The sequence below is a fragment of the Anabrus simplex genome, chromosome 3 (genome assembly GCF_040414725.1).
Source record: "Anabrus simplex isolate iqAnaSimp1 chromosome 3, ASM4041472v1, whole genome shotgun sequence".
Lineage (NCBI taxonomy): Eukaryota > Metazoa > Arthropoda > Insecta > Orthoptera > Tettigoniidae > Anabrus > Anabrus simplex.
The window spans coordinates 336,476,174-336,501,850 of NC_090267.1; the positions used below are offsets into that span (position 1 = coordinate 336,476,174).

At 39.9% G+C, this 25,677-nt stretch overlaps 1 protein-coding gene across 5 annotated transcripts in view; it reads right to left on the reverse strand.

The window, feature by feature from the left end:
• Positions 1-771: 771 nt before the first annotated feature.
• Positions 772-25,677, reverse strand: part of LOC136866342 (platelet binding protein GspB) — a 549,318-nt gene continuing 524,412 nt past the window's right edge. For all 5 annotated transcript variants that reach the window (XM_067143204.2, XM_067143206.2, XM_067143205.2 and 2 more), the window contains 2 exons: positions 16,530-20,203; positions 772-2,976 (listed from right to left, as the gene is read on the reverse strand). In XM_067143204.2, the coding sequence (XP_066999305.2) occupies positions 16,533-20,203 (3,671 nt within the window). In that variant the 3' untranslated portion in view covers positions 772-2,976; positions 16,530-16,532. The remainder of the gene's footprint in view (positions 2,977-16,529; positions 20,204-25,677) is intronic.

A 25,677-nucleotide genomic window follows, 5' to 3' on the forward strand; every position in this document is an offset into this window, starting at 1 on the left:
GTAGTTTGAAAGATAGAATAGATACCAGTAGCTTTTACATTTGAAAGGAAAGTTACATGGTGGAAGACCTAGAACCCGCCGCGAGAGTTAAACTGCCAACTCTAGCTAGAAAAGATGTTATTAAGAGGCCATTACCTGGTAGTAGATCGCTGCCGAGGAAAGAGGCGCTTCCCGCCTCCTGCTATGTACTTAATACACTGAAAGATGGAACAGAAGTGGCCCGGAGACCCCAAAATCAGCAGTTTATAACCTCTCGCGGAAGATTCTAGGCGTTAGGGGAAATAAAACACCCTCCCTCAAAGTTTTTATTGGTTCGGGAACAGAAACCCCTACAAGGAGGAAAAAGAAACACATTATTGGTGGAAAAATTAATTAAAGAAATTCGGGATTGGCTAGATCCAAAATAAGGGGAAAAAGAGGGGTATACAGCCAACTTAAACCATGACAGAAAGAAATTTAACAAAGAACAAACTTTTGAAATAAAAATTTCTCCAACAAAATAGTTCTTTGATTTCGCACTAGGTTGCACTATTGTAATTCTTCAGTAGTGTCCTCTAGAAGAGAAAGTTCACACTTCTTACTTCAAGCGAAACAAAAACACATCAAAAGTGACACAGTTCAAAAACTCAAAATTTTCCACGTGGTGACATCTTCTGAGAAAGTAGAGAATTAATAGAACAGATAAAGTTCAACCTTCCTCCAGAAGAGGAGTTTCAACTGGCGCAACTTTTAAATAAACAGAGTAGAGGTGTACCGCCCGGTACATACATAATATATCCTCTTGCACTGGACTGAACTGTAGAAAACCGAGCTCGATAGCTGCAGTCGCTTAATTGCGGCCAGTATCCAGTAATCGGGAGATAGTGGATTCGAGCCCCACTGTCGGCAGCCCTGATGATGGTTTTCCGTGGTTTCCCATTTTGACACCAGGCAAATGCCGGGGCTGTACCTTAATTAAGGCCACGGCTGCTTCCTTCCAATTCCTAGGCCTTTCCTATCCCATCGTCGCCACAAGACCTATTTGTGTCGGTGCGACGTAAAGCAAATTAAAAAAAAAAAACTGTAGAAATAATTTTCAATCAATACTTTCATATCAGTTCTTAAAACTTACCTTGATTTAAGCAAAAAGTTTAACATTTGAACTGAAATAAAACAGATGAATTTTCTTTGAACTATAAGGAGTCTGAAGGAAGGCAGACAAGTTTAAGATGGGCAACTAGTAGTGTTGATGAAATGATCTAAGATGGGAAAGTTTACCTCACAGACTAACAAAAAGACTGGGAAGTATTCATGGCATCTTGTTTTCTGTAGTCCGACTGTAATTATCATCATTTATTTTATTTTTGCTAGAGGTTTTAACATTGCACCTCTCACATTGAAGTTTTTCAGCAATTAAGGTACAGCCCCGGCATTTGCTTGGTGTGAAAATGGGAAACCATGGACAACCATCTTTAGGGCTGTCGATGGTAGGATTATTATCAATATCTCGTTTACTAAGGAAAGGGACTCTGAAGATATTGGTAATGAAATAGTAAGATAGTATGAATGTCAAATGAGAGCAAATCAATGCGGTAGTACAGAAAAGAGGTATTCATTTGTGGGGATTAGGAAATAAAAATGGAACAGTTAGCTAGCAAGCCAATTCAGCCCTTCAGCAACAAATCTTAACCATTTTTCTGCTGCAATTCAAAATATTTAATCTGCATTGACTAGTCTGCCAGTGCTGCAATCGAGTTAACTCAATTTGAACTTTGCAATACCAGTGCTGCAGTCGAATGAACTTGATTTATCTGAAACATGCTTGTATGCTGCTGCAATCTGTTGACTACATTTTCAGCTACTTAGTTGAGGTTTTGTTTATTTATAGATGGTGGAGAAATAAATAATACATTTATCTTCTCTGCTGTGCATCATGGCTTCCACGTGAAATCATAGTATGCGCCCCAAGAATTTTTCATTTTCGGAAGAGAATAGTTTGGACGCTAATTATGATAGTGGTGAAAGTGATATAGGGGATGTTGGGGGAATTTTAGAAAGTAATACTGGTGATGTAGTTCCATACAGTAGGGAAGGAAGCGGTTGTGAATTATATGTGCTTGTCGCGTGATCTAATGGTAAGTGGGTACCAACGGTACATGACTTCCAGCAGTTGAACCCAGGTACTGTGTGTCATATGGTAATTTCACTCCAGAATCCCCAGAACTACAGTATTTTGAACTTTTCGTGAAAGGAATTGGTCAGGCAGTTGCAAGAGAAATCCTGGCAGCTGGTAATCAGGTCTTCACACACATACATATGATGGTAAAGAAGAGCAACAGAAAAGTTTGGTTCTGACAGCAGGTGAGTGTTGTTCAGTTTAAGAATTCTTACACTTGTTATGATTGTGACACAATGTAATAATAAAGTCCACAGAATAGCATGTTCAAAAATATCAGTGCCAATTCAGAGTAAAAAAAGTATTTTAAAGTCGTACAGGTAATATCTACACTAAAAAATAATGCAGAATTTTGCAAATCATCTGGTCTTTAATCTAAAATCAGTTCTGAACTGACAATAGTTCTGATTAATGTGCACATAAAAACACACTCCTGTCTGCTATAGAAAACATAAAAGCCTTTATAATTTCAGAACTTCACAGTTACAGAGATACAATCAACCTTCCTTTACTCACAGCATGGTAAGCTAATGTATTATGAATATACATTAGTTATCTTAGACAAATCCTCTCTTTACTTTTTAATACTTTGTAGCACAAAATTTAAAAAGTGAAAGACATCAAAAACAACACAAACCACAAGCTTTGTGTTTTATTAAATGTTCTTATATTGGATAAAGAGGCACTCTTAGTTTCTCAAATAGTCAACATTTTATCTCATCAGACCAGCATAATAATTCAGTCTTTAATACTGGTGTACAAGTACTACCATCTCCAGCACTGCAGCAACAGGTTTTTCTTTGTTTTACTTGAGGTGGAATCTGGAATGAAAACAACGAAAGTATTATTATCAAGACATTATGCGCTTAAATAAATAAACAAACAAACAAACAAACAAACAAACAAACAAACAAACAAATTAATTAACAAATAAATAAATAAATAAATAAATAAATAAATAAATAAACAAATAATTAATCACTGATCTGTATTTAGGGCAGTCGCCCAGGTGGCAGATTCCATATTTGTTGTTTACCTAGTCTTTTCTTAAATAACTGCAAAGAATTTGGAAATTTATTGAACATCTCCTTTGGTAAATTATTCCAATCTGTAACTCTCCTTCCTACAAACAAATATTGCCCTAAAGTGCCCTCTTGAATTTCAACTTTATCTTCATATTGTGATCTTTCCTGCTTTAAAAACACCACTCAAACTTATTTGTCTACTAATGTCATTAAATGCTATCTCTCCACTGACAGCTTGGAACATACCACTTGTGTCTCAAGTATTATTACAATATTATAAGTCCACCTGTTCAATACAATACAATATCAAGGTACAGCCCCGGCATTTGCTTGGTGTGAAAATGGGAAACCACGGACAACCATCTTTAGGGCTGTCGATGGTAGGATTATTATCAATATCTTGCTGCAATTCAAAATATTTAATCTGCATTAACTAGTCTGCCAGTGCTGCAATCGAGTTAACTCAATTTGAACTTTGCAATACCAGTGCTGCAGTCGAATGAACTTGATTTATCTGAAACATGCTTGTATGCTGCTGCAATCTGTTGACTACATTTTCAGCTACTTAGTTGAGGTTTTGTTTATTTATAGATGGTGGAGAAATAAATAATACATTTATCTTCTCTGCTGTGCATCATGGCTTCCACGTGAAATCATAGTATGCGCCCCAAGAATTTTTCATTTTCGGAAGAAATTGAACAGGTGGACTTATAATATTGTAATAATACTTGAGACATACGTCAACTTCAATACGGAACCAAAATGAGAATAGTTACTTGTAACATACCACTTGATCGAATGGCTTGTAACCTTTCTCAGAGTCTTCCCAGCCCAAACTTTGCAACATTTTCGTAACGCTACTCTTTTGTCGGAAATCACCCAGAACAGATAAACCTGCTTTTCTCCATTTGTTCTGGGCAATTTTCGACACTAATTTGTTAAGAAGGAAAGCCATACTTTTTAGTGTCCACTCACTTAATGTAACTTTAAAGCTTTTTAGTCTCTCGAATGGATAAGGATATCCTAACCCACATTCCAAATGACTGGGCGAGTTGGCCGTGCGGTTAGGGTCGTGCAGCTGTGAGCTTGCATCTGGGAGATAGTGGGTTCGAACCCCACTGTCGGCAGCCCTAAAGATGGTTTTCCGTGGTTTCTCATCTTCACAACAGGAACTAAGGCCACGACCACTTCCTTCCCACTCCTAGCCCTTTCCTATCCCATCGTCACCATAAGACATATCTGTGTCGGTGCAGCGTAAAGCAAATAAAATTTTTTTAAAAACATTCCAAACATTTACAGTCATAGTAGCCTCCTGTAGGACTCTATGATGATGTTTGTTGTTTAAAGGGGCCTAACATCTGGGTCATCAGCCCCTAATGGTACGAAATGAGACGAAATGTTATGACAATTTAAAAATCCAGAATCCTCCATTGACCAGATTCGGAAACATGAGGACGAAGAATGAATCGATGAATGTGAAGTTAAAACAATCAGTGGATCCGACCCGCAATGCCCCACATTACCGGAAACTAGCTTTAAACAATAGTATTACTGATCAAGGGACTGTGTCTAAAGCACAATACTGAAACGATGATGCTTGTATTTGAAACGGGTCCAAAATCCAGGTCATCGGCCCCTCATAATGGTACTTATCGCTGGGAAAATAAAACCATGCTATTTGCCATGTTGCGGTGCTAATCAAAAGTAGTGTAAACTTGCGGTGTTCCACACATTATGGTACTACTCACAGGTAATGAAATTCGCACATGTAACACAGACCTATGGTGTTTCGCACACTGTGGCACTATTTACAGGGAACGCAAACCTATGGCATTACTCACATAAAAGGAATAACCACAGGGACCCGCACTATCCCAGGGTGTTCCTCACATAGGGGTACGAATCACAGGTACTGTAGAATGGGGCAACATACTCTATTGCTACTAATCACAAACCTATTTGGTACCTAACATAGTGGTACTACGCGCAAGTAAAAGTGATCCATGGTGTTGCCTCATGGTGGTACTAGTCACAAGTAGTTTCATGTTTCCAATACAATCATCCCTTGGTTGCCCCTTTTTCTTACGACAGGAAGGGGATACCGTGGGTGTATTCTTCGTCTGTGTCCCCCACCCACATGGGGTTGTGCGTTTGGTCTGCGAGAGGTATTTTATTTCCCTCAAGTCCACTGGCAAGCCGGTTAGGACAACCCTATCTGCCACCTGAGACGTGCCATGTGGGAGTATCACCTCTCCCCCTGCTATGCCAGCGTAGTAGGTTTGTGGCCTGTAAGATTCATTGAGCACTAATGCAAAAAGTGTGAATGTTGTACGAAAATTAATAAAGTAGAGTGAAGATGGGGTAATTTTATAAATGTGTGTGATCGTTGAGGTTGGTTTGGTTGGTTAAGTAGGGGAGTGTTGTCAGCAATAACTCTGTTCAGTGGAGATGGAAGGGGAAGTGCTGCTTGGTCTTTTTAAAATATCCTTTTGTGTATTACGGAGTAAAAGCATGATAATGATTTGATTGAATAAAAGTGTGTTGTTTTTTTTTTTATGTCGCACCGACACAGATAGATCTTACGGCGACGAAGGGATAGGAAATCATGAAAGAAAGAAATCTACGTTCATCGCTATTGGTGCATGAAATGTCAAAACATTATTAGATAACGATAGCAGACCAGAAAGAAGAACATCTCTCATCAGCCATGACGTTGATGTCATCGTCCTGAGTGAAACCAGATTCGTGGGAGAATGAAAAATCATCAAGGCTTCATCAGGCTACACTACCTTTCAGAAAGGAAAGGAGGAAATTGAATGTCACATCCATAGTGGGATTTTGCAGTAAAGGCCAAATTGGTGAATGATCATTGACTCGCTCCCATCGCAGAAAATGAAAGACTCACGACTCTCTGCATACCTCTTGCAGGAGGCCGATTCATTACTCCCATCTCCTCGTATGCCCCCACCTCTTAAGGATGATGAGGATTCTAAGAACCGCTTCCATCACCAACTGAACACAGTCCTCACCAAGCTGCCTGCTACAGACAAGCTTGCACTACTAGGACATTTCAACGCCAGAGTGGGGAGGGACAACCTCTTATGGAGAAAAGTCAGGGGTAAACATGGAATTGGGAACTGCAATGCTAATGGTCTATTATTTCTTGGCCTGTGTGCTGAGCATGAGCTCTTTATCACCAATACCCAATTCCAACTGGCAAATCGCTTCAAGACCCACACTCTAAACATTGGCATCACCCAACAGTGCGACAAGAATGATGTCCTAATCACAAAAACAGCCAGGAATATTGATGACTGCTGGACAGATCATAAACTTCTTATTGGTCAATTCAGGATTACCATCCATAAAAAGCCACGAACCCACTTCATGAATCCAACAAGACAGAAGTTCAACACCTCTAAGCTTCAACTTGATAGTGTTGCCACAGAATACCAAAACTCTGTTCTAGAACAAATAACTCACAATCTAATCAACACAAAGGATGTAGAATGTGAATGGACCACACTTTAAAATATCATTACAGAGTCACCACAGAAAGTCATTGGCTATGAGGAAAGCAAGAGACAAAACTGGTTTGACAATAACAATGAAGAAATCTTGAACCTCATCAAGGCTAAACGGGATGCCTATCTATCCGTTTCTCAAGATCCATCCTCCAGAGAGAAGAAAATGCATTTTCAAGAACTAAGACAGAAGTGTCTGTCTGTAATCAGGGAAATAAAGAACCACTGGTGTCAGCAAAAAGCCAAGGAACTTCACAAATTCTCAGCTATCAGGGACTTACGCAACTTTTATGCAGGACTGAAAGAGCTGTATGGTCCTGTCTGATCATCATCAGGAACTCTGAAAGCTGTTGATAATACCACCATTCTTACAGACAGCCAGGACATGTTGAAATGATGTATAGAGCACTACAGCTCACTCTTGAACCGTAGTTCTGCTGCTGCTGAAGATTTTCTTCAACATGTTCTTCAACATACTACCCAACCCTGGATGGACACTCCTCCAACCTTCCAAGAGTTTATCAAAGCTCTCAGCAGAATGAAAACAGGGAAGGCTCCAGGATCAGACAACATTCCTCTTGAACTCATTGAAAGTGGAGGCTCACCTCTAAAAATCAGGCTTTTCTACCTGATTCTTCTAATCTGGGAAACCAAATATGTTCCTGCTGCCATGAAAAACTCCAGAACAGTTACAATCTTCAAGAAAGGTGATCACAGTATCTGTGGAAACTACCATGGTATATCCCAGCTTCCCATAGCTGGAAAAATATTTGCTAGAATCTTACTGAATTGACTTCACGTTATTTCTGAGAGGTTACTACCTGAATCTCTGTGTGGGTTTCCTGCCTCTTGTGATACAATTGACATGATCTTCTGCGGAAGACGACTCCAGGAGAAGTGCAGAGAACAAAAATGACACCTCTGTTCTTAGTGTTCTATGACCTTGAAATGGCCATGATACGGTTCCTCAAAACGCTATGTGGATGGTTTTAAGGCGCTTTGGATACCCTGAACATTCTGTTGGTTTGATCCAAGGTCTCCATGATGGTATGGTTGGTCAGGTACTGTATCAGAATGATATCTCAGAAGAATTTCCAATCACAAATGGAGACTCAAGGAAGGATGTGTACTTGCACCTACACTTTTTGCCTTGTACCTTGGCAGCTATGCTTTATGAGACAATGCCTGCAAGCAACACAGGTGTGGAAATTAAATATTGATATGACTGGGGGCTTTTCAACCAGGCCAGACTTCGCTCCAAAAGATTAACCTATTCCAGCCGGGTCACAGAATTGCAATATGCAGATGACGATGCTTCTCCAGCCCACACACCAGAAGAGCTTCAACAATCTGTCATCTGCTTCAACAGACCTTATGAACATTTTGGCCTGACTGTCAACATTCAGAAGACCACAGCGCTTACTCAGCCTGCTCCTGGAACCCCCCACCGATTTTTATATCACCATATCTGGCACAGCTCTGGAAAGGGTGGAGCACATCTCGTACCTTGGGAGTATTCTTTCAATGCACTGTACCTCTGAGAAGGACGTGGAAAACAGAAAACAGGCTGCCCATGTGGCCTTTGGACATCTCTCCCATCATATATTTCAGAACAAAGATCTAAGTATCCGCACAAAATTCTGTTGTTATTTCTGTGTTACTCTAGGGGTGTGAAACCTGGACCCTACATCGCCGGCACATTGAGAAACTGGAACGCTTTCATCAACAAAAACTTAGATCCATCATGAACATCAGATGAGATGACTATATAACTAATATAGCAGTTCTCGAGAAAGCAAAGCTAAACAGTATTGAAGCCACCATCGTTGGTCATCGGCTTAGATGGGCAGGCCATATCCATCGTATGAGTGACAACAGACTCCCTCAGCAAATCCTGTATGGTGAACTCAGCACTGGCAAGAGGACTTGTGGTGCTCCTCTGAAACGATATAAGGACAAACTTAAGCAGACCATGAGAAGAGTAGATGATAAATCTAAATACTTGGCATAATCTCGTATTGGATTACCCTTGCTGGCATGCTACCATCTCAGCTGCAGTTGCACAGTTTGAGCAGGAAACGTCGAAGACAGGAAGAGGAAACTTGCCAGAGAAAGAAGCTATGTCAAACAATGCCACGCACCCCACCTTCCATCGGATGCAACATGTGTGGCCGCATGACTTATGCAAGAATTGGTCTGATAAGCCATCACCGCCACCTTCATCGTGTAGACTAAGGATTATGGAACTGCAGGCAAGAAACAAAAACTCAGATACAAGTATCGGCCGCCAACACCGACCCGTCAATGTGTGTTTTAATTAGTGTTTTCGACAGACTGAAAAGCTTTTAAGTTACTATAAATAGTACAATAAGCTTATAAAGCAATGTTGATGGACCCTAGTTAAAAACTAAAAATAGGCTACAAGTTTCTTTTCATGTTCCTATCTTCCTTTCCAATACTTAAAAAACACAAAATAAAATAAAATAAAATAAAAGTAAAGCAGAAGTGAATACAGAAGGGCCTCCAGCGTACATGGCTTACGTCGAGTGTATACATTTTTCTGGCGGACCCTGTATAACAACTACTACTGGGTAAAATAAATTGTTTTGGATTGTTTTCTGCCTATTTACAAAGTTTTAAGTAGTTTGGCCATTTAAAAGAGGATGAATGCCAACTGGACTCGAGAAGGGCAGACCTAGAGAAAATGGACTAATTTAGTGAAGGAGCATAGGAGAGAAGACAAGACTGGGAGAAGGTTGTGAAAGAAGAGTGGTTCAACAGACGGAGATGGAGGGGGCTTATACACCGCATCCAGCAGCTGGAGTTGTTCAACGATAATGAATATGACGGTTAATAAAATCTTCCAGGTTTACTGATTACATCTTTTACTTCTGGTTGGGATTCAATAAATATCAGATTTTATAGCATTTATAGGCTTGGAAGGTGATGATATCAGTTCTTCTACCAGTAGATCTGTGTTATTTTCTTCATCAGAAGCTTCTTGAATACTTTCTTTTCTCTTTTTCCTTTTTTCTCATCTCTCAGCATTCTGCACATGACAGCATTATTGTCAGTTGTTAGGTATTTGCTGTACTCTTCATACCCTTTGGAATGGCAAATTATTCAGATTCTTCACCAATTTTCAGTTCATTTTCCTGTGTAGGCTCAAGTTTGAAATCATCCTTATGAATGCATTTTGTAATTGTCTACAGAGTGATCTTTTTCTTACTCAGTATGTGAGCAGCATCTAGGAAATACATTTTCCAGCCAATTTTGTATGAGCATTTTTAAATTCGGCTTGATAGTTGATAGTGGTAGAAATGGTTCTGTCTGACTCCTTGGTCTATAGCCTGTGCTGTTGTTGTCATATTCAATGGAAAGAAGCCTATTTTGTTGCGCTTTAGCGGGAAGTACACTTACTATGTGCTATACAGTTGTCAGAGAACAGCAGAATTTCTCTGTTGGCTTTGTACATTCCACTATTTTTGAAGTACCGTGATTTTGATGCTTTTTCTATCGTTAATTAAGGAAAGTTATCAGAACCCTCTCTATTACCCCACTAATATAGTCACCCTTTCTTTATATATATATTTTTTATTTCCACTATCTCATCCTCTTTTGAATATACTGTAAATCTTTTATTTGACAAGCACTTGAAATAAAGACTTGTTTCAACTATATTAAAAATGTCTTGTCGTTTATGATCGGCAATGACACTCGCTCAACAAACACAGCACTCAGTCCGTCTATGTTTGAATGGGGATCTCTGCACATGCCGCTGTAATCTCCTGGCGAAGGGCCTCCAGCGTACATGGCTTACGTTGATAGGTTTGATTTTTCACAGTTCCCCACCAGTAAAAGTCCATAGGGGTAAGATCTGGCGACTGTGGGGAAGACTCAATGGGCTCTCGTCGTCCAATCCAATGTCCCGGCAGAATGTCATCCAGGAAGCTGGTACTGCTACATGGTAGTATGGTGGCACCCCATCCTGTTGGTAGAAGACTTCATCATCGCCTCCATAAAGCGCACGTACAGCTGGTAAAATTAATGTGTGTTACATTCCAAGTACACTGGTCCAGTGACAGTACCATCAAAGAAAAAGAGTCCTAGTAAAGTCCTCGATGACAGTCCACACCAGACATTAACCCCTGGTAGATTGACCACCCTGTCCACATGAATATGCGGATTTTCCGGAGCCCAGTAGACACAGTTATGTCGATTCACTGATCCATTCAGTTTAAACTGGGCTTCATCAGACTACACTAACTTCGTCAGAAATTGTTCATCTTGGCTTACCATTTGCTGATACCATTCGCAAAATTGCATTCGACGATCAGGACCGTCCTCATTAAGCGCATGCAGTAATCGTGGGATGTAAACTTTCCGCTTAGCTGTTTTCAAAATTCGTCGTGCACTTGTACTGCTGTACTGCTAATCCCCACATTGCGTAGCAGACTTTCCAACACGTGAGCCGATGAAGCAGGACTGGTAGCTGTGCACGTTCTTCCCGTTCTTCCTTTGTGAATATCACAAATCATTCCATGCGCCTCAAACTTCCGAGTAATGCGTTTTAGGCGTGTTGGGGGTTCTGTTTCAAACTTCCTCCTCCACTTACGTTGCACTTCAATGGCATTATCAAACCTGATAAACCACTTCACTGCTCGAACGTCAAACGTGCTCCAGCCATTTTGTTTTCCCACTATCGTGTTGCAAGTGCCGACATCTGTTGAGTGAAAGACCATACTACAACATTTAAAAACAATGATAACAGTTGACAATGTCCATATCCCGATATCGTCTAACAAAGAGTGTATACATTTTTCTGGCGGACTCTGTATTATTGTTTAAGTACAAAAACTAACTGAAGCTTGAAATTTTCATCTTAGTTCTTATACATTATTTCTAAATTTTTCTTAACATTTTCTCTACAAATTTTTGTGTGCCTATATACACACTCACAAACAAACAAAAATCATGCACCAATAAGGAATTGTTTATTTGCTGCAAATATCTCAGGCAGATAGTCAAATGATAAACATAGTAACACGATTAGTTGAATGGTTTGCCACCAGAGGTTGTGAACCCGCTCTCATCCATGTCTATAAAAGGGCTCACATAGGCTACTTGAACATAGTGGACTGTTGCTTCCAGCTGTATAAACCTCGTCAATCATTCAACATGGGTCTACAATGCAATCAAAGAGAATTTACCCAAACTGTTAGGATGTATTGGGAACAGCAGATGCATAAGGGCATGCACACACAGCGAATGGGCTCAGGACGCCCTCGATCGGCCACCAGAAGAAACGATCGTTGGATCCTTTGAGAAGCATGTGCAGATCCAACTGTTTCGTTTCCCACTATCCTTGGGAAGGTAGCACCATTGTTACCGGACCCTGCATCAGCCAAACCATTTCTAGGTGTCTGGCTGAAGGGAATTTTGTTTCACAGGACCCATTATATGTCCTACCATAGACACTTTACTGTACAACCATTGCCTCTGTCTGCAGTGGTGTCAGGAATGAGAAACCTGAACTGCTACAGACTGGAACCAGACTGTCTTTAAGAATAAATTCCAGGTTCTCTTTGTGTTCTGATGATAGCAGTGTTTCCCTCTGGAGACCTTGTGGTGCATGCCTCGATTCTGTGTTAGGTGTGGTGCAATACATCACCGCTACTGCTGGCATGATAGTCTGGGGGAGAAGCATCACAAACAACAGATGGTCACCCCTAGTAATGGTATGAGGGTCAATAACAGCACAGCAATACGTGCAGAACATCCTTCGTCACATGTGTTACCATGCTTCCAAGCGGTCTATTCCAGCAAGATAATGTTTGGTCACACACAGCAAGGGTTTCACAGGACAGCCTGCGTAATGTTGTCACAGTGTCCTGGCCTGCCTGATTCCCAGATCTTTTACCAATCGAACATGTCTTGGACCACCTGGGACATCACATTCAGCAGCCTAGGAGTTTACAAGATCTAAAGAACCAGTTGCAGAAAATATGGACAAATATGCATTAGGATACCATACAAAACCTGTATGCCTGCATGCCTGCCCATATTATAGCCTGTGTCCAAGCTAGAGGTGAACCAATAGGAGACTAGAGCCTCAATGCAGGTGGTTGGTGCTCTGCAAAAAAATATTATTTTTCTTTAATACTGTGATCATTTATGTTCAACAATGTTACAATCATCCATATCATTTCCCACAGTTCCTTCTCAGTGCGTGATTTTTTCATCAGTCAGTGTAGCATTTGGATACAGGTGATATTCTGAAGGTAAGAAAGAACAACAGGGGCTGCCTGGCTGAGGTGGTAAAGGTGCACTCGGCTCACCCGGAAGGACGTGGGTTTGATTCCCTGTCAGAAAGTCAAATAATTTAAGAAACAAGATTTTCCCTTCTGGAGGTGCACATGGTCCTGAGGTTCACTCATCCTACACCAAAAATAAGTACTAGGTTAATTCCCGGGGACAAAGGTGGCCAGGTGTACAGCTAACCACTCTACACCACCAAGTGCCCAGGTTATGGATAGTGGAAGCCTTTAACTTCTACCCCTCCCAGGGTCTTAATGGCCTGTATGGAGATGAGAAGAAAGAACAACAAAATCTAGCTGTCATAGCCTGGGTGCAGTTCTTGATGACAGGAATAGTATTTTGACCAAGGATACTGAAGAAGCTTGCCATTGTAGATGAAATGCCTGTAAGAAGTACATACAGCTTTACAGTACAGAATATTTTTCCTCTATTCGCTCTGGAAGATTTTATTTTCTAACAAAAGTATTTTTTATATGTTGTTGTTAAATAGATAGACCCCAAAGAACAAAGAATGGATCATACAGAAATAAAGGAAGCCAAGAATTATATCCCAAGATGGACAAGATCTCAAATATCATCCGGAAGAGGAGAGCCATATTCTTTGAACATATCTACAGAATGATCCCAGAAAGTGTGACCAATCAGATAATAAGATATTTTGAGATCAGGAAAACTACAGTGCACTGTTATCATGAGGTGAAGGAGGACATGGAAGAAATGGGAATACAATTAACGGAAATCAGCAACAGGGATGCTTACAAGGCCATGATGAGGTTTCAAGAAAAAGTTTAATCCCGTACCCAAGCGCCATGGACAGAAGGAGGAGATTGCAGAGTGAAAGGATGAAGGAGTACTGGACGAGGATTACAGCCCAGAAACAGATGAAGGTGAATTTGAAATAACGTGGTCCATAGTCGGCTAAAGCAAAGAAGAAGATTCTTTTGTAAGTTGATCTATTAAAAATATTGTGACTGGAGTATATGAGGTTTATGTACAAAATGGAAAGTCAAAGAAATACTTTCATCAAAAGACTTCTGATCACTAATGGCCAGTAGAAAGATACATTGAAAACCAGTCACATTTAGGTTCTGTCTGTGTCCGAGCAGTGGTATTGTAGTGAGATAAGCAGTCAACCTAACAATTCTTGTCTATACTGTCTGTAGATTTCACACCAATTAAGGAACCACTCTACTCTGAAATTTATTTTTAGTACAGATTAACATCATTTCCATTCAAGAAACAATATATATATAAAGCTAAAAATGGAAAAAAAGAAAGAAAATAGGCATGAAAATTATTACAATTTGTTCACTTCATTTAGCATTTTGCTGAAAATAAAGACAAAGGCGAGAAGAGAACAGACAAATTTGGATCTTGAAGAGGTCAAATATTTTAGTGGTGACATCTTAATAGTAGGAAAAAAAAAAAAAACTGGATATGATTGTGGAAATTTGAGAAGGGAGGTAGGAAAAAAAAGGCTATACTATGAGGATCGTTTCTTTTTCACCAAAGAACAAAATCTATAAAAGCCTCTTAAAAGTAAATATGTTTCTTTTCAAAAACATTTAGGAACTCAATCAAAATAAATAAATAAATAAATAAATAAATAAAAAAACTGAAGGTTCACTGCCATTAATATATCAATAAGAACAAGCAGATGAATACTTTGCCATAAAGCTCAACATTGATAACACTACAACTGTACTGAAAAGAGAATGTTAAGATAAAGATGTATTTCCTAGCATAATGTTAACAAGGAAAATCAGATAATTATTTCTGCTGATGACAAGCTTATTATTATTTTTACTGAAGAGTGCTACAGTTATCAAAATAATGAAGTGTATGCCTCAAATCCATGAATGTCCACAACAAGGGCCCTGGAAATTCATACGAGCTACTGTCCTGCCTTAGCAAGGTTTGGTAGAATAGTGACTAATTAGTTACAGGGTTACCACCAAACTCTGCTTTGTCAAAGGAGGAGGTTGACAGGAGAGATACTGGTCAAAGTGGATTAATCTGCTCTGCTAGAACCTGTGCTGAAGGAACTGATCACATCATAAATCAAGGATGCTTTCAAAGTATTCAGCACCAGCATAAAATGTGTGTGGAATTCACGTCGAGTATAAAATATTACAAGCAATAAAAGAAATATTGAAGTATACCAATGTAAATAGTATTTGACAAGTAGCTTGTAGCAGTATTTCAAAAAGACTAGGTAGATAATCTGTTATTCTTCAGGATTTATATTTAAAATTGCTCAAGGTGGGCACAATGAAAGATGTCACCATGCGCGGTAGCGGAGTTATCTGCAGCACCAGACCGACTGCTGAGCGCGGTGATGTAATGTTAACATGTGACATTGATCAATGATTGATCATTGACTTTGGAGTTTAGTGTCACTCTCATTGCTCTAGTGTTAAGATGTTTATCTTAACACAATAGTTGGTGTTTTTTGGTAGTGTTTCTCAGAAAGTAATGTTTTTATTGCGTAGTGCTATGTGAAGCATTCAGCTGTCAAGGAGTTCCGATTTCAACATAGTACTGACATAGGAAAAGCTCAATGAAAAGGAGTTCTTTTGGAAAGAAACCCCTCTAAATCCCTGTCGTCTGATAGATCCCTTTTTTAATACCTATTATTATTACAAGTGGGGGATAATAAAATGGAAATATGTATGCTAACAACCCTGACACAAGATAAAAATGGCAGAACATTCAGCAAGTTATACTGAACATCATGAAGATGAGATTGGCAAAGTGTCTGCAACCCTGTTTAGGAGGTGCCAGACGTGTTTTAGAGCTGAAGAACATGACTTTAAGCATCTCCTTTTTATACTAGGTAAGTATTTAGTCTCTTAGTTTCACCAGAAATAACTATCTATGACTTATTTGATTCTGAGTGCAGATACGGCACACATTTTACCAGTCAGGGGACGAGTGTCAATGGGGCAACTTAACATGGGCAGAGTGGTGGTGGTGCTGCTGCTGCTTAGTTATAAAATAAAGACCCTGTATAACACAAAATTCAGCAGCATCTCAAAAGACATACGTTACTTCCTTCCAAATATTTCCTTCACTTCAAAATGTATAGACATGGAGTTTGGACTCTGCTAGCAAAAATACAATCAATCTTATTTAGCAACCAACACAGAATTCCTTCCACTGCTCATTAAAGTTATATCACATGGTTTTATTTGTTACTTATTAAGCAATAATATACAGAAATTAAGCACTGCACTGTTCAATGAGTTTAAAAAACATTTTATCAAGCAGAACAATTTATAGCAAAGTATCAGAACTATTAGCACTTAATATACACATGGCAATTAGTAAAAGTGATCTGATTATGAAATGTTAGAAATGCTGAAGACAAAGCTAAATATACAATAAAATGAGAACATACTCAATACATCTGAGGGAGAGAACCACACATGTACAGTGTCCCCCTCAGAAGGAATCTGGTCTGCTCCAATTTACTGATCAAATAAATATTTATATGAATGGACTCACCTACTAAGGCAGTGTTTTCTTAGCTGCTTGTTGTGCCCGGAGCTCCCACTCCTCCTTCCTCTGCTGGATTCGCTTGAATTTTGGTATACTAGTCTCCTCCTTATCGGTAGTGTGGATCTGCGTGTCCGCCTGCGTCGTGCCGCTCAACTCGATGTTGTTCTCCTTGTACAGACTGGCCCACATGCGATGAGGAGTCTTCTCGATGTGATTCGAATCACTTCGCGGAGATTCTGGCACGGTCCTGCTGCGCTGCCGTTTCTCTGGACTGCCAGTGTTGTCCTTCTGGTATACAGCAAGGATGGTCTCGTTACCTTGGCTCGAATTCTCACTATTACCATTACTTCCAGAGCTAAAACACCGTTGGTACTTAATTGCACCTGGAGCACTGCTACGGGGATTGTTAAGTGTTATACCAATACTAGAAGACTTTATTGTTGTCTCCATTGGGATTTTAGATTCTATGAGGGGTTCTTTGCTTGGCTGTTTCTTGCGTTCCTCTCTTGGAGAGTCGCCACCTTCATTTTCTTTGTCACTGTCTCGTGACTTGCTGGCTTGCTGGTCCGATGTGAGTTGTTGACTCAGGGCTTCACTCTCACTATCTTTCAGTTTAAGAGAGCGACGAGCAAACACTTTGAGCAGCTCAGGTTCCTCTTCTTTACGTTGCCCAATTTCCCGAGAGAGCGACTTTTTGCGTAACACCACTTCAGAAACTGTGCTATCTTGTGATGTAACTGATTCAGTAACAGAGGTGTGCTTTTCTGATACTGTAGAGGTAACAATTTCTTCCTCCTTTTTAGAACCAAATTCTCGTGATTTTGTTTTTCTCTGTGGGGCAACTTCAGTAGACTCTTGTGAGCATAAGGATTCATGAACAGTACTTGGTCTCTCGACTAAGACTACATTATCCTCATCCTTCTTCAGACTAATCTCCCACGGCAAGGACTTTTTACGTAATACAACTTCCTGATAACTTGTTTCCTGGGAGATCTCTGGAGCAGGTTGATCTTTCTCCACTATACTGATATTTTCAAAATCAGAGCTTCTCTGTTTCTTCAACACCGCAGTTTGACTTTCTGAAGAGTCTTGTTTCTTGAGACTCTGTTTAAGGGAAGAGGGAGAGAGAGGAATAGAAGTAGTAACAGATACAACTGACTTCTTGTTCAAAGGACTAGGGGCAGTTACTACAGATATACTTTTGACTGTCACTGAAGACACACTTTCAGTTTTTTCCTTCTGTATATCATTAATTTGCTCTAAAGTCTTATTGCTCATTTCAGACTCATTCAGCTCTTCCCTACTGGATTTCCTCCGCACCCTCACAGCAGCAATGGGTACAGGTTCACTTGAAGTACTGTCTTTTTTCACTCTTGCTGGAGTGGACACAGATTCATTTGAAATGATCTCTTTACTCACTCTTGCTACATTGGGCAAAGGTTCATTTGAAATATTTTCCTTAATCACTCTAGCTACCTGAGACACTGGTTCACTAGATGTACCGTCCTTTTTCACCTTCGTTACAGTGGGTGCTGGGCCATTGGAAATGCCATCTTTCTTCACTTTGCCTGCAGTCAGTACAGATTCATTTGAAATGCCATCCCTTACTCCTTCCACTGTAGGTACTGACTCATTCAAAATGATATCCTTCTTCACTCTTGGAGTCACGCTGGGGAGAGTACTGTCACTAGGGACAGAAATTTCTATCTTTGCGGTCTCTGAGGTCTCAACGGTCTCGGTCATTAGCTTATCACTAGGTCTTTCCAGAACACTTCTTAGTCGAGACTGCATTCTTGGAGTGTCTGTATCAAATGTAGCACTTGTAGATAATACAACATTCACAGCTGGTTTACTGTCTACCCTGTTTAACTGAACTCGTAAGAACTCTGGTATCTGGGGCTCCGGTGTGACAATAGGACGACTTTCTCTCTTCACCAACTGAGGTCTTGGTGTCAAGACAGGGATAGTCTGAGCCACTGTTGAGGACTCTGTAGGAATAACAGTCACACTTTCAGTTCTTTCACTTTTCACTGTGGTTGTTGCTCTTGATTCCTCATGTAACCGTACTGTCTGTGTGATGCTTATTCCTGAGGGCCCCACAGGCCCTGTCACTTGTTGGGTCAAGCTACTAATACTGTCAATTGAAGAGGATTTCTTTGAGACATTTCCAAGCAATGGTGAAGAAGGTAGTACTGTTTCACCAGCACTGCTTATACTATCCAAAGATGATGATTTCTTCATAGTAAGTTCAGCTTGCTTAATATTACTCTCTCCACTAACAACATTTTCAACTATTTCACTTGCTGCAGTTGTAGATGTTATATAAACATTCTTTGTGAACTGTCTGGTGTGTAACTCTGACGTCTGCAACACAGAACTTACTTCAATCTCACCATCATCACCATTAGGTACATGAGAAGCAGCTGTCGTAGTTGATAACACGGAGAGCCTGTCATCTACATCTTCATTAACATTTGAGTCTTGTTCTTCTTCGAGCTCAGGGTCATGGATCTTGTTGTTCTGTTTGCTGTGAGACAGTGCCATAAAGTCTACATCTCCTTTGAAACTTCTTGATTTCTTGACTGAAACTTTTGGAAGGAATGTTTCTTCAGCAGTTGTAATCAGAGAGCTGAACTCTCTCCCCTCAAGGTCGTCATCATTTCCAATTTGGGTAAGATGCTGATGGGATGACAACCCAGTGATTTTCGACTTAGGCTTCTGTTCAATTCCACTATTTCCCAATTCATGTAATTTGGTTATAAATTCTGGCAGTCTCTTCTCTTCTTGTTTAGGAGGAACTGGTTCTGGAGTTTTACTTAAATAAGGTCGTGACTCGGGCCAGGTGGGTTTTGGAGGAGATACAGAGTATGATACTTTCATTCGAGATGCTACTGGTTTGTCTGACTCTATACTAAGTCTAGGTGCAGGAACTGGAGGTGTGATTGGTACTGCTTCTTGGGGAGGCTCCTTTCTCTCTGGCTCTGGACTAGGGGGTAGATTAATAGGCTCAATACGCTGTCGTGAAGCTGCACTACTTCTTGAGCTAATCTTAGAACTGCACTGAAGAACACTTTGACTTTGAGATGACATATTAGAGCTATATTCTGTGACAGGTTCATTCGCATACCGCCCTCTGTCATCGATACGCTTTGGAATGATTGGGGGCAATTCTGATGGTGCCACTTTACATGGAATAGCAGCATCAGACTCATCAGACTTCTCTTTCTTCTTTTTGCCACTACGTCTTAGCAGCAATCTCCCAAAGAATGACTCTTCTTTCTTGTCTTCCTTCTCTTTAGAAGACTTGTCATCTGTACTTGGTTCTCCTTTTTCTTTTTCTTTTTCTTCCTCTTCTTCCTCACCAACAGTCCCGAACCTCTCACGAGTCCTAGCGAGCACTTCTGAAGCCAAGGCATTTGCAATACTGGAGTCCAGTTCCGATGCAGATATTGTTCGTTTGTAGTGTTGATGATATGATGTCTCCGTCTGGCGGTAAGCAGCATTAGAGTGACTACGTGCCAATTTAACTGATGCATCAGCCGCTGTTGACAAGGCTAGGCCAGGGGGAAGAGATGCAGATTTCAGTTGAGTCTCGAGAGGCAAACTGACAGGGAGAGGTGCCACCGTGCTGTCAGAGGTAGAGAGCGAAGCATCACGCGTGCTAAGCTCAGCAGTGATGTCTGCAAGTAGACAAGCCATGCTTCAGCAAGCACATACACACATGCACACACATTGAACATAAACCATGCAAAGCTTTGTGCTAAATATACATAAGATTGCAGTGTAAGCATGGTGGAAGTCACCATTAAGTTATACAACATACTCACCTTCAAGCATACAGATACTCGAAAAAGTATTCGTACACGTGAAAATGCTGACTATTTATACATTCATGGCATCTCTGGATAAACATATTAATATGCACAGGGACTGTATGGATTAATATAGAATGAGACGTAATGTATGAACGACCTTGCCCCATTTCCTTGCATCAAGAAGTCTAGATCGTTGATCGTACAGGTTGAGTCTGATATTACGCACCTCGTAAAAGTATTCGTACACCAAGAAACAGTTCCTTGTAGTCACATGCAGGGGCCTTCCCAGGCCAGTGCACATGCAGTGGCAGGAGAGTAGTGCAGTCCATGTACAATCACTGTGTACGCCTGCAGTTGACGCAAGGTCCAAACAAGCGCAATAGAATGCACGAAACAACACAAGAGGAATGGAAAATAATTATCAAGCTTCACAATGAAACAAAGTCCCTATCTGAGATATCACGAATAATCAAACAACCTCGGTCGACAGTTCAATCCATTATTGACAGGTATTGTGCGACTACAACTGTACAGAACAGGCCCAGAAGGGGTTGTCCCCAAGCACTGTCTCATAGGGACAGGGCGTTTATTGTTCGAACTGAGAAAAAGGATTCAAAAACTAGTGCCCCTCAGAATTGCTGCCAAGTTGCAGAAGTGGGGTGTTAAGGTATGTACAGATAGTGTGTAAAATACCTTCAAAACAGCAGGGCATAATGGTTGAATCATTTAAGGAAAGGCTAGGAAACAAAAGATAGGGAATCTGCCACCTGGGCGACTGCCCTAAATACAGATCAGTATTGATTGATTGATTGATTGATTGATTGATTGATTGATTGATTGATTGATTGATTGATTGATTGATTGATTGATTGGGAGAAAAATTTTATTAGTGCAAGAAACCACAAGAAACGCCTAGAATTTGCTTTGAAACTTGTGGATAAGATGGACGAATTTTGGAAGCATGTGATTTTCACCGATGAAAGTAAATACAATGTGTTTGGTTCCGCTGGAAGAAGATTAGTGTGGCGAAAACCGAACACAGAACTGAACCCCAGAAATCTCACTTCTACAGTCAAACATGGAGAGGGCTCCATTCTTGTCTGGAGAGCCATGAGTGCTGCCGGTGTTGGAAAATTGTGTTTTATACATGGAACCATACTACATAAATATTCTCAAAACACATCTTATACTCAGTGCTAGGAACCTTGGTTTGGAACATAATTTCATGTTCATGCAGGACAATGATCCAAAACACACCGCCCACAGTACAAAGATGTGGATACTTTACAATATGCCAAAGTATCTTACTACCCCCTCAGTCCCCTGATATCAATCCGAGAGAGCAAGTATGGGAGATATTGGACACAAAATTACGATCCAGGATAATCTCCAACGGGAATGATCTACAAACTGCCATACTGGAAGAATGCATCACCGGTTATCGAGAACTTAGTTGCTTCCATCCCACTACCACTGCAGGCAATAATAAACCCAAAGGGGAACCCGACGAAGTATTGAAAAGCGAAAAAACCTCCCGGACTGGATATGGTGTACAAATACTTTTTACATGTGTAATTCTTTAGAGGGAATGTGCTTGTCTATTTTTCAGACATACCTGCATATTCTAAGCAATTATTGATGGTAATAAATAATTAACATTCCAAAATATGCAATCTGTGTTTTATTTATGTTACCTTTTGAGATTTGCCCTTAAAGCTATGCATATGTACATCCCGTTCTCGCATAATGTGACGAGTACGAATACGTTTTTGAGTATCTGTAGGTACATAACATTATTACGTTGTCTTTTGAGCATGTATTATTATTATTATTATTATTATTATTATTATTATTATTATTATTATTATACATGTGAAGTATTTTCCAGATGCTTTCCACAAGGCTGTTCTAACATAACATTTCTGCTAAACTAGTACTACGGTACAAGCAGAAAAATCAGTAAAATATTGGAATAAAAATCACTTTACAGTGAAAGTAAAAGCCTCTATCATTTCAGTTACATGAATGCTCTATGAGTAAGATTTTTACACCTGTTAGATTTCTTGATTTAGATTACAAAACTTCTGTCCTATCAAATGCTAACAAAGAGTTGGTGATTTTCACCATCTATTGTAATGGCTAAGTTAACATACAACCAGTAGCAGCTGAGATCAATGGCGAGTAAGACCTCAATTTTATGTACTTGCACCACACTGAGGCTAACTAGTATTAGGAATTAATATTTTCTCACACTTAAGTTTCCCCCTGTGGGTGGGTGTGGCAGAATACATCTACGGTACCCCTACCTGTCGTAGAAAGTTATTAAAGGGGGACCAGGGGCTCTGAACATGGGAGCTTGGGTTGGTGACCATGGTACCCTAACCGAATCTGACAATACTTCGATTTAGTTGTGTGTCATATTTCCTATCTGACTCCGCTTGGCCAACACTTGTTCTTTTCCAACCTTGATAATATTTGGTTTGCAAGGCCTACAGTGTCTCTCATTTTCACGCTCTTTTTTTTTTTCAATACCGTCATTCTTTGAAGTGTTGGACTTCTTCCATTTTACCTTCCTCATTGAAATCTGGTAAACTGAGAGCACCTGCTACTATCACATTCCTTTATGTGTCGTTATGTTGCTAAATAATTCTGTACTAACATCAGTGACCTCCTTTCCAGGTCTGTAAACCTCAAAAACATCAAGTTGTCTATTGTCTTTAGAGGCGAGCCTTAGAATCTCATGTTACTTATCCTTAACTTTTCCATAGCTTACAAATTCTTCTTTTACGCGCATGAATACTCCCTCTCGTACCTTCCCCATCTCTATGATAAACACTCCAGTTCTGTGTCAGGAAAGGCATTCAGACACAACTGGGCTAAATCCATTCGGGAAAAAAACGGTCTAAGTACTCCATATTATACCATGTCTGCACGCAAAAGACATCTGACAACACATTCGGTGAGTATCCAAAAGGGTTAATTGGAACTTGGCAGTGATCATTAACGTTCCAGTTTCTCTGTCACCTGGAAGAGTAAATCAGAAAATTATCTGAGGAAGTTCATACGCCATCTCAACATTCTCAACATTAATCAACCAGGCATTTCTCATGTACTTAGGACTTTAACTAGGAAATAGTGAAAAGTATAACATACTATTTTTCATTTAAGAGCAAGCACAGATCATCACCATAAAACCTATCTGTGTCAGTGCAACATAAAGCAAATTTTAAAAAAGAAAAAAAGCACAGAAATCTAGAATATTACTACATAGAATTGAGAGAAATGAAGCAACTTAGCAAAAAGGTGGAAGAAAGCCTTGTGGAAACCACAATCAGTGGTGTAACTCATTTTCCAAGCTCAAAATAAATAAATAAATAAATTCATTAATTATAAGAATATGAAAATTGTACAGGATTCAGTTTCATTTCATTTATACATTTTCTGTTTCATTTGAATGGTATCACATTTGATGTGGGATAGGCTAATGGCAACTTTCAAAATACTAAGCAAGACAAGGCTGACTTGTTTGTTACATCGTTACATAAATAAAGATGTTCAGAGCTGTGACAATAATTTACTGGTTTATCTACGAGTCAAGAACGTCCGAGTGATCTTGCTCTTCTAAGTATGAACTAGAGTTACTAGGAAAAGGTAACTGATGCTAAACATTGTTCACATTATTTTACTGAATTCTACATTTAATTATTTAAGCAACGTCGTAATATTGAGAGGAGGGCCTCAAAATTGTGGCTTGCCCTGGGCACTATTTTACTTAGTTATGCTACTGCCATGTTGTAGTCAATACTGCAGGCAACGTGAGTATTTATGGAAATAAGAACCACTGAAATTCCACAGCCTGTTTCCAGTTTCAACCAGGTCAGGAATGGAATGAAGCCCCCATCTAGCGACGAGGATAGGAACTGTGCCGGCTGCCGAAGCCTGTCGCACTCCTCTGGGGCGATGATTAATGACTGACAAATTAAATTATACTGGAGAGTGTCGCTGGAATGAAAGATGACAGGGAAAACTGGAGTACTCGGAGAAGAACCTGTCCAGTGCAAATCTCACATGGAGTGACTGGGATGTGAACCAAGGAACCCAGCAGTGGTAGGCCGGCACTCTGCTGCCTGAGCCATGGAGGCTACCATAAGAACTGATACACTCACTCATGTTTAGATGTAGGAATGTGAAACTTGCAATGAACAATTTAGCAGTGACTGCAAGCTGTGAGGTATATAATTATTTAAGCAACGTCGTAATATTGAGAGGAGGGCCTCAAAATTGTGGCTTGCCCTGGGCACTATTTTACTTAGTTATGCTACTGCCATGTTGTAGTCAATACTGCAGGCAACGTGAGTATTTATGGAAATAAGAACCACTGAAATTCCACAGCCTGGTTCCAGGATAGGAAAACAACAGAATGTTTCTTGAAAGTAGCAGAGCTGTTGGTTACCTTTCTGATGCTAGCATAGAGGCATGGTTTCAAAAGCAATGCTGGGCTAAACATTGCACATGCGCTTTAAGCTACTAAGAGGCTGCCAAGAGAAGATAGCTCGAGAGAGTATCAGCTTATTTTACTTGACAGCAAGGCATGGCTGAAAATGGCAAACTGAATGTTTCAAACCATGCCGGCCTGCATGAGGCACTAATATGAACATTAGCAGGTAGGCCTGCAAACTGTATCTTATTATTCTTACAGTAAGAATGAAATTTTATAAACTAATGCACAGCGTCAGAGCATTTCCCTTTCTTACACCACTGTCGGCAATATTTTTTATAATAACTGGCGAGAATGTACCTTGCAAAGGCTTACGATTGGAGTTGCTTTGTTTGTGGGAACATAATGGGTCTTTACAATTATACAGAGAAATGTGGTTTGAGGATTTACATAATGTACTTACACAACTACAAAATCCCACATTCATTTATATTCAAATGTGATTATATTATGCCGACAAATCTAACTGTGTAACTCATTGTATGAATAGCCACACAAAGTATACCAAACATACATGTTGTTAGTATGGTTTAAAGACTACATATATATCTTCCATCCCAGCACCCAAATATTCACTCATTCTGATACACATTTGTAACCACATCAATTGAGATCAATATGTCAGAGAGAAAAGAAAGCTAGCAGCTATTCATCATGCGGTGCAGACTGAAGTAAAAGAGGGATAGGTTTTCAAAATGTTGCTGTACTTCAGAATTTTGAAACTATGAGTGTCCATCCTTCTTGAGCAGAGCAACACTGCCAATAATTTAATAATTCATGAGTATATGTGTTGCCCTCTAGTGGAACTTAAGTAGGACTACTGTAACTCTTATAACCTGTT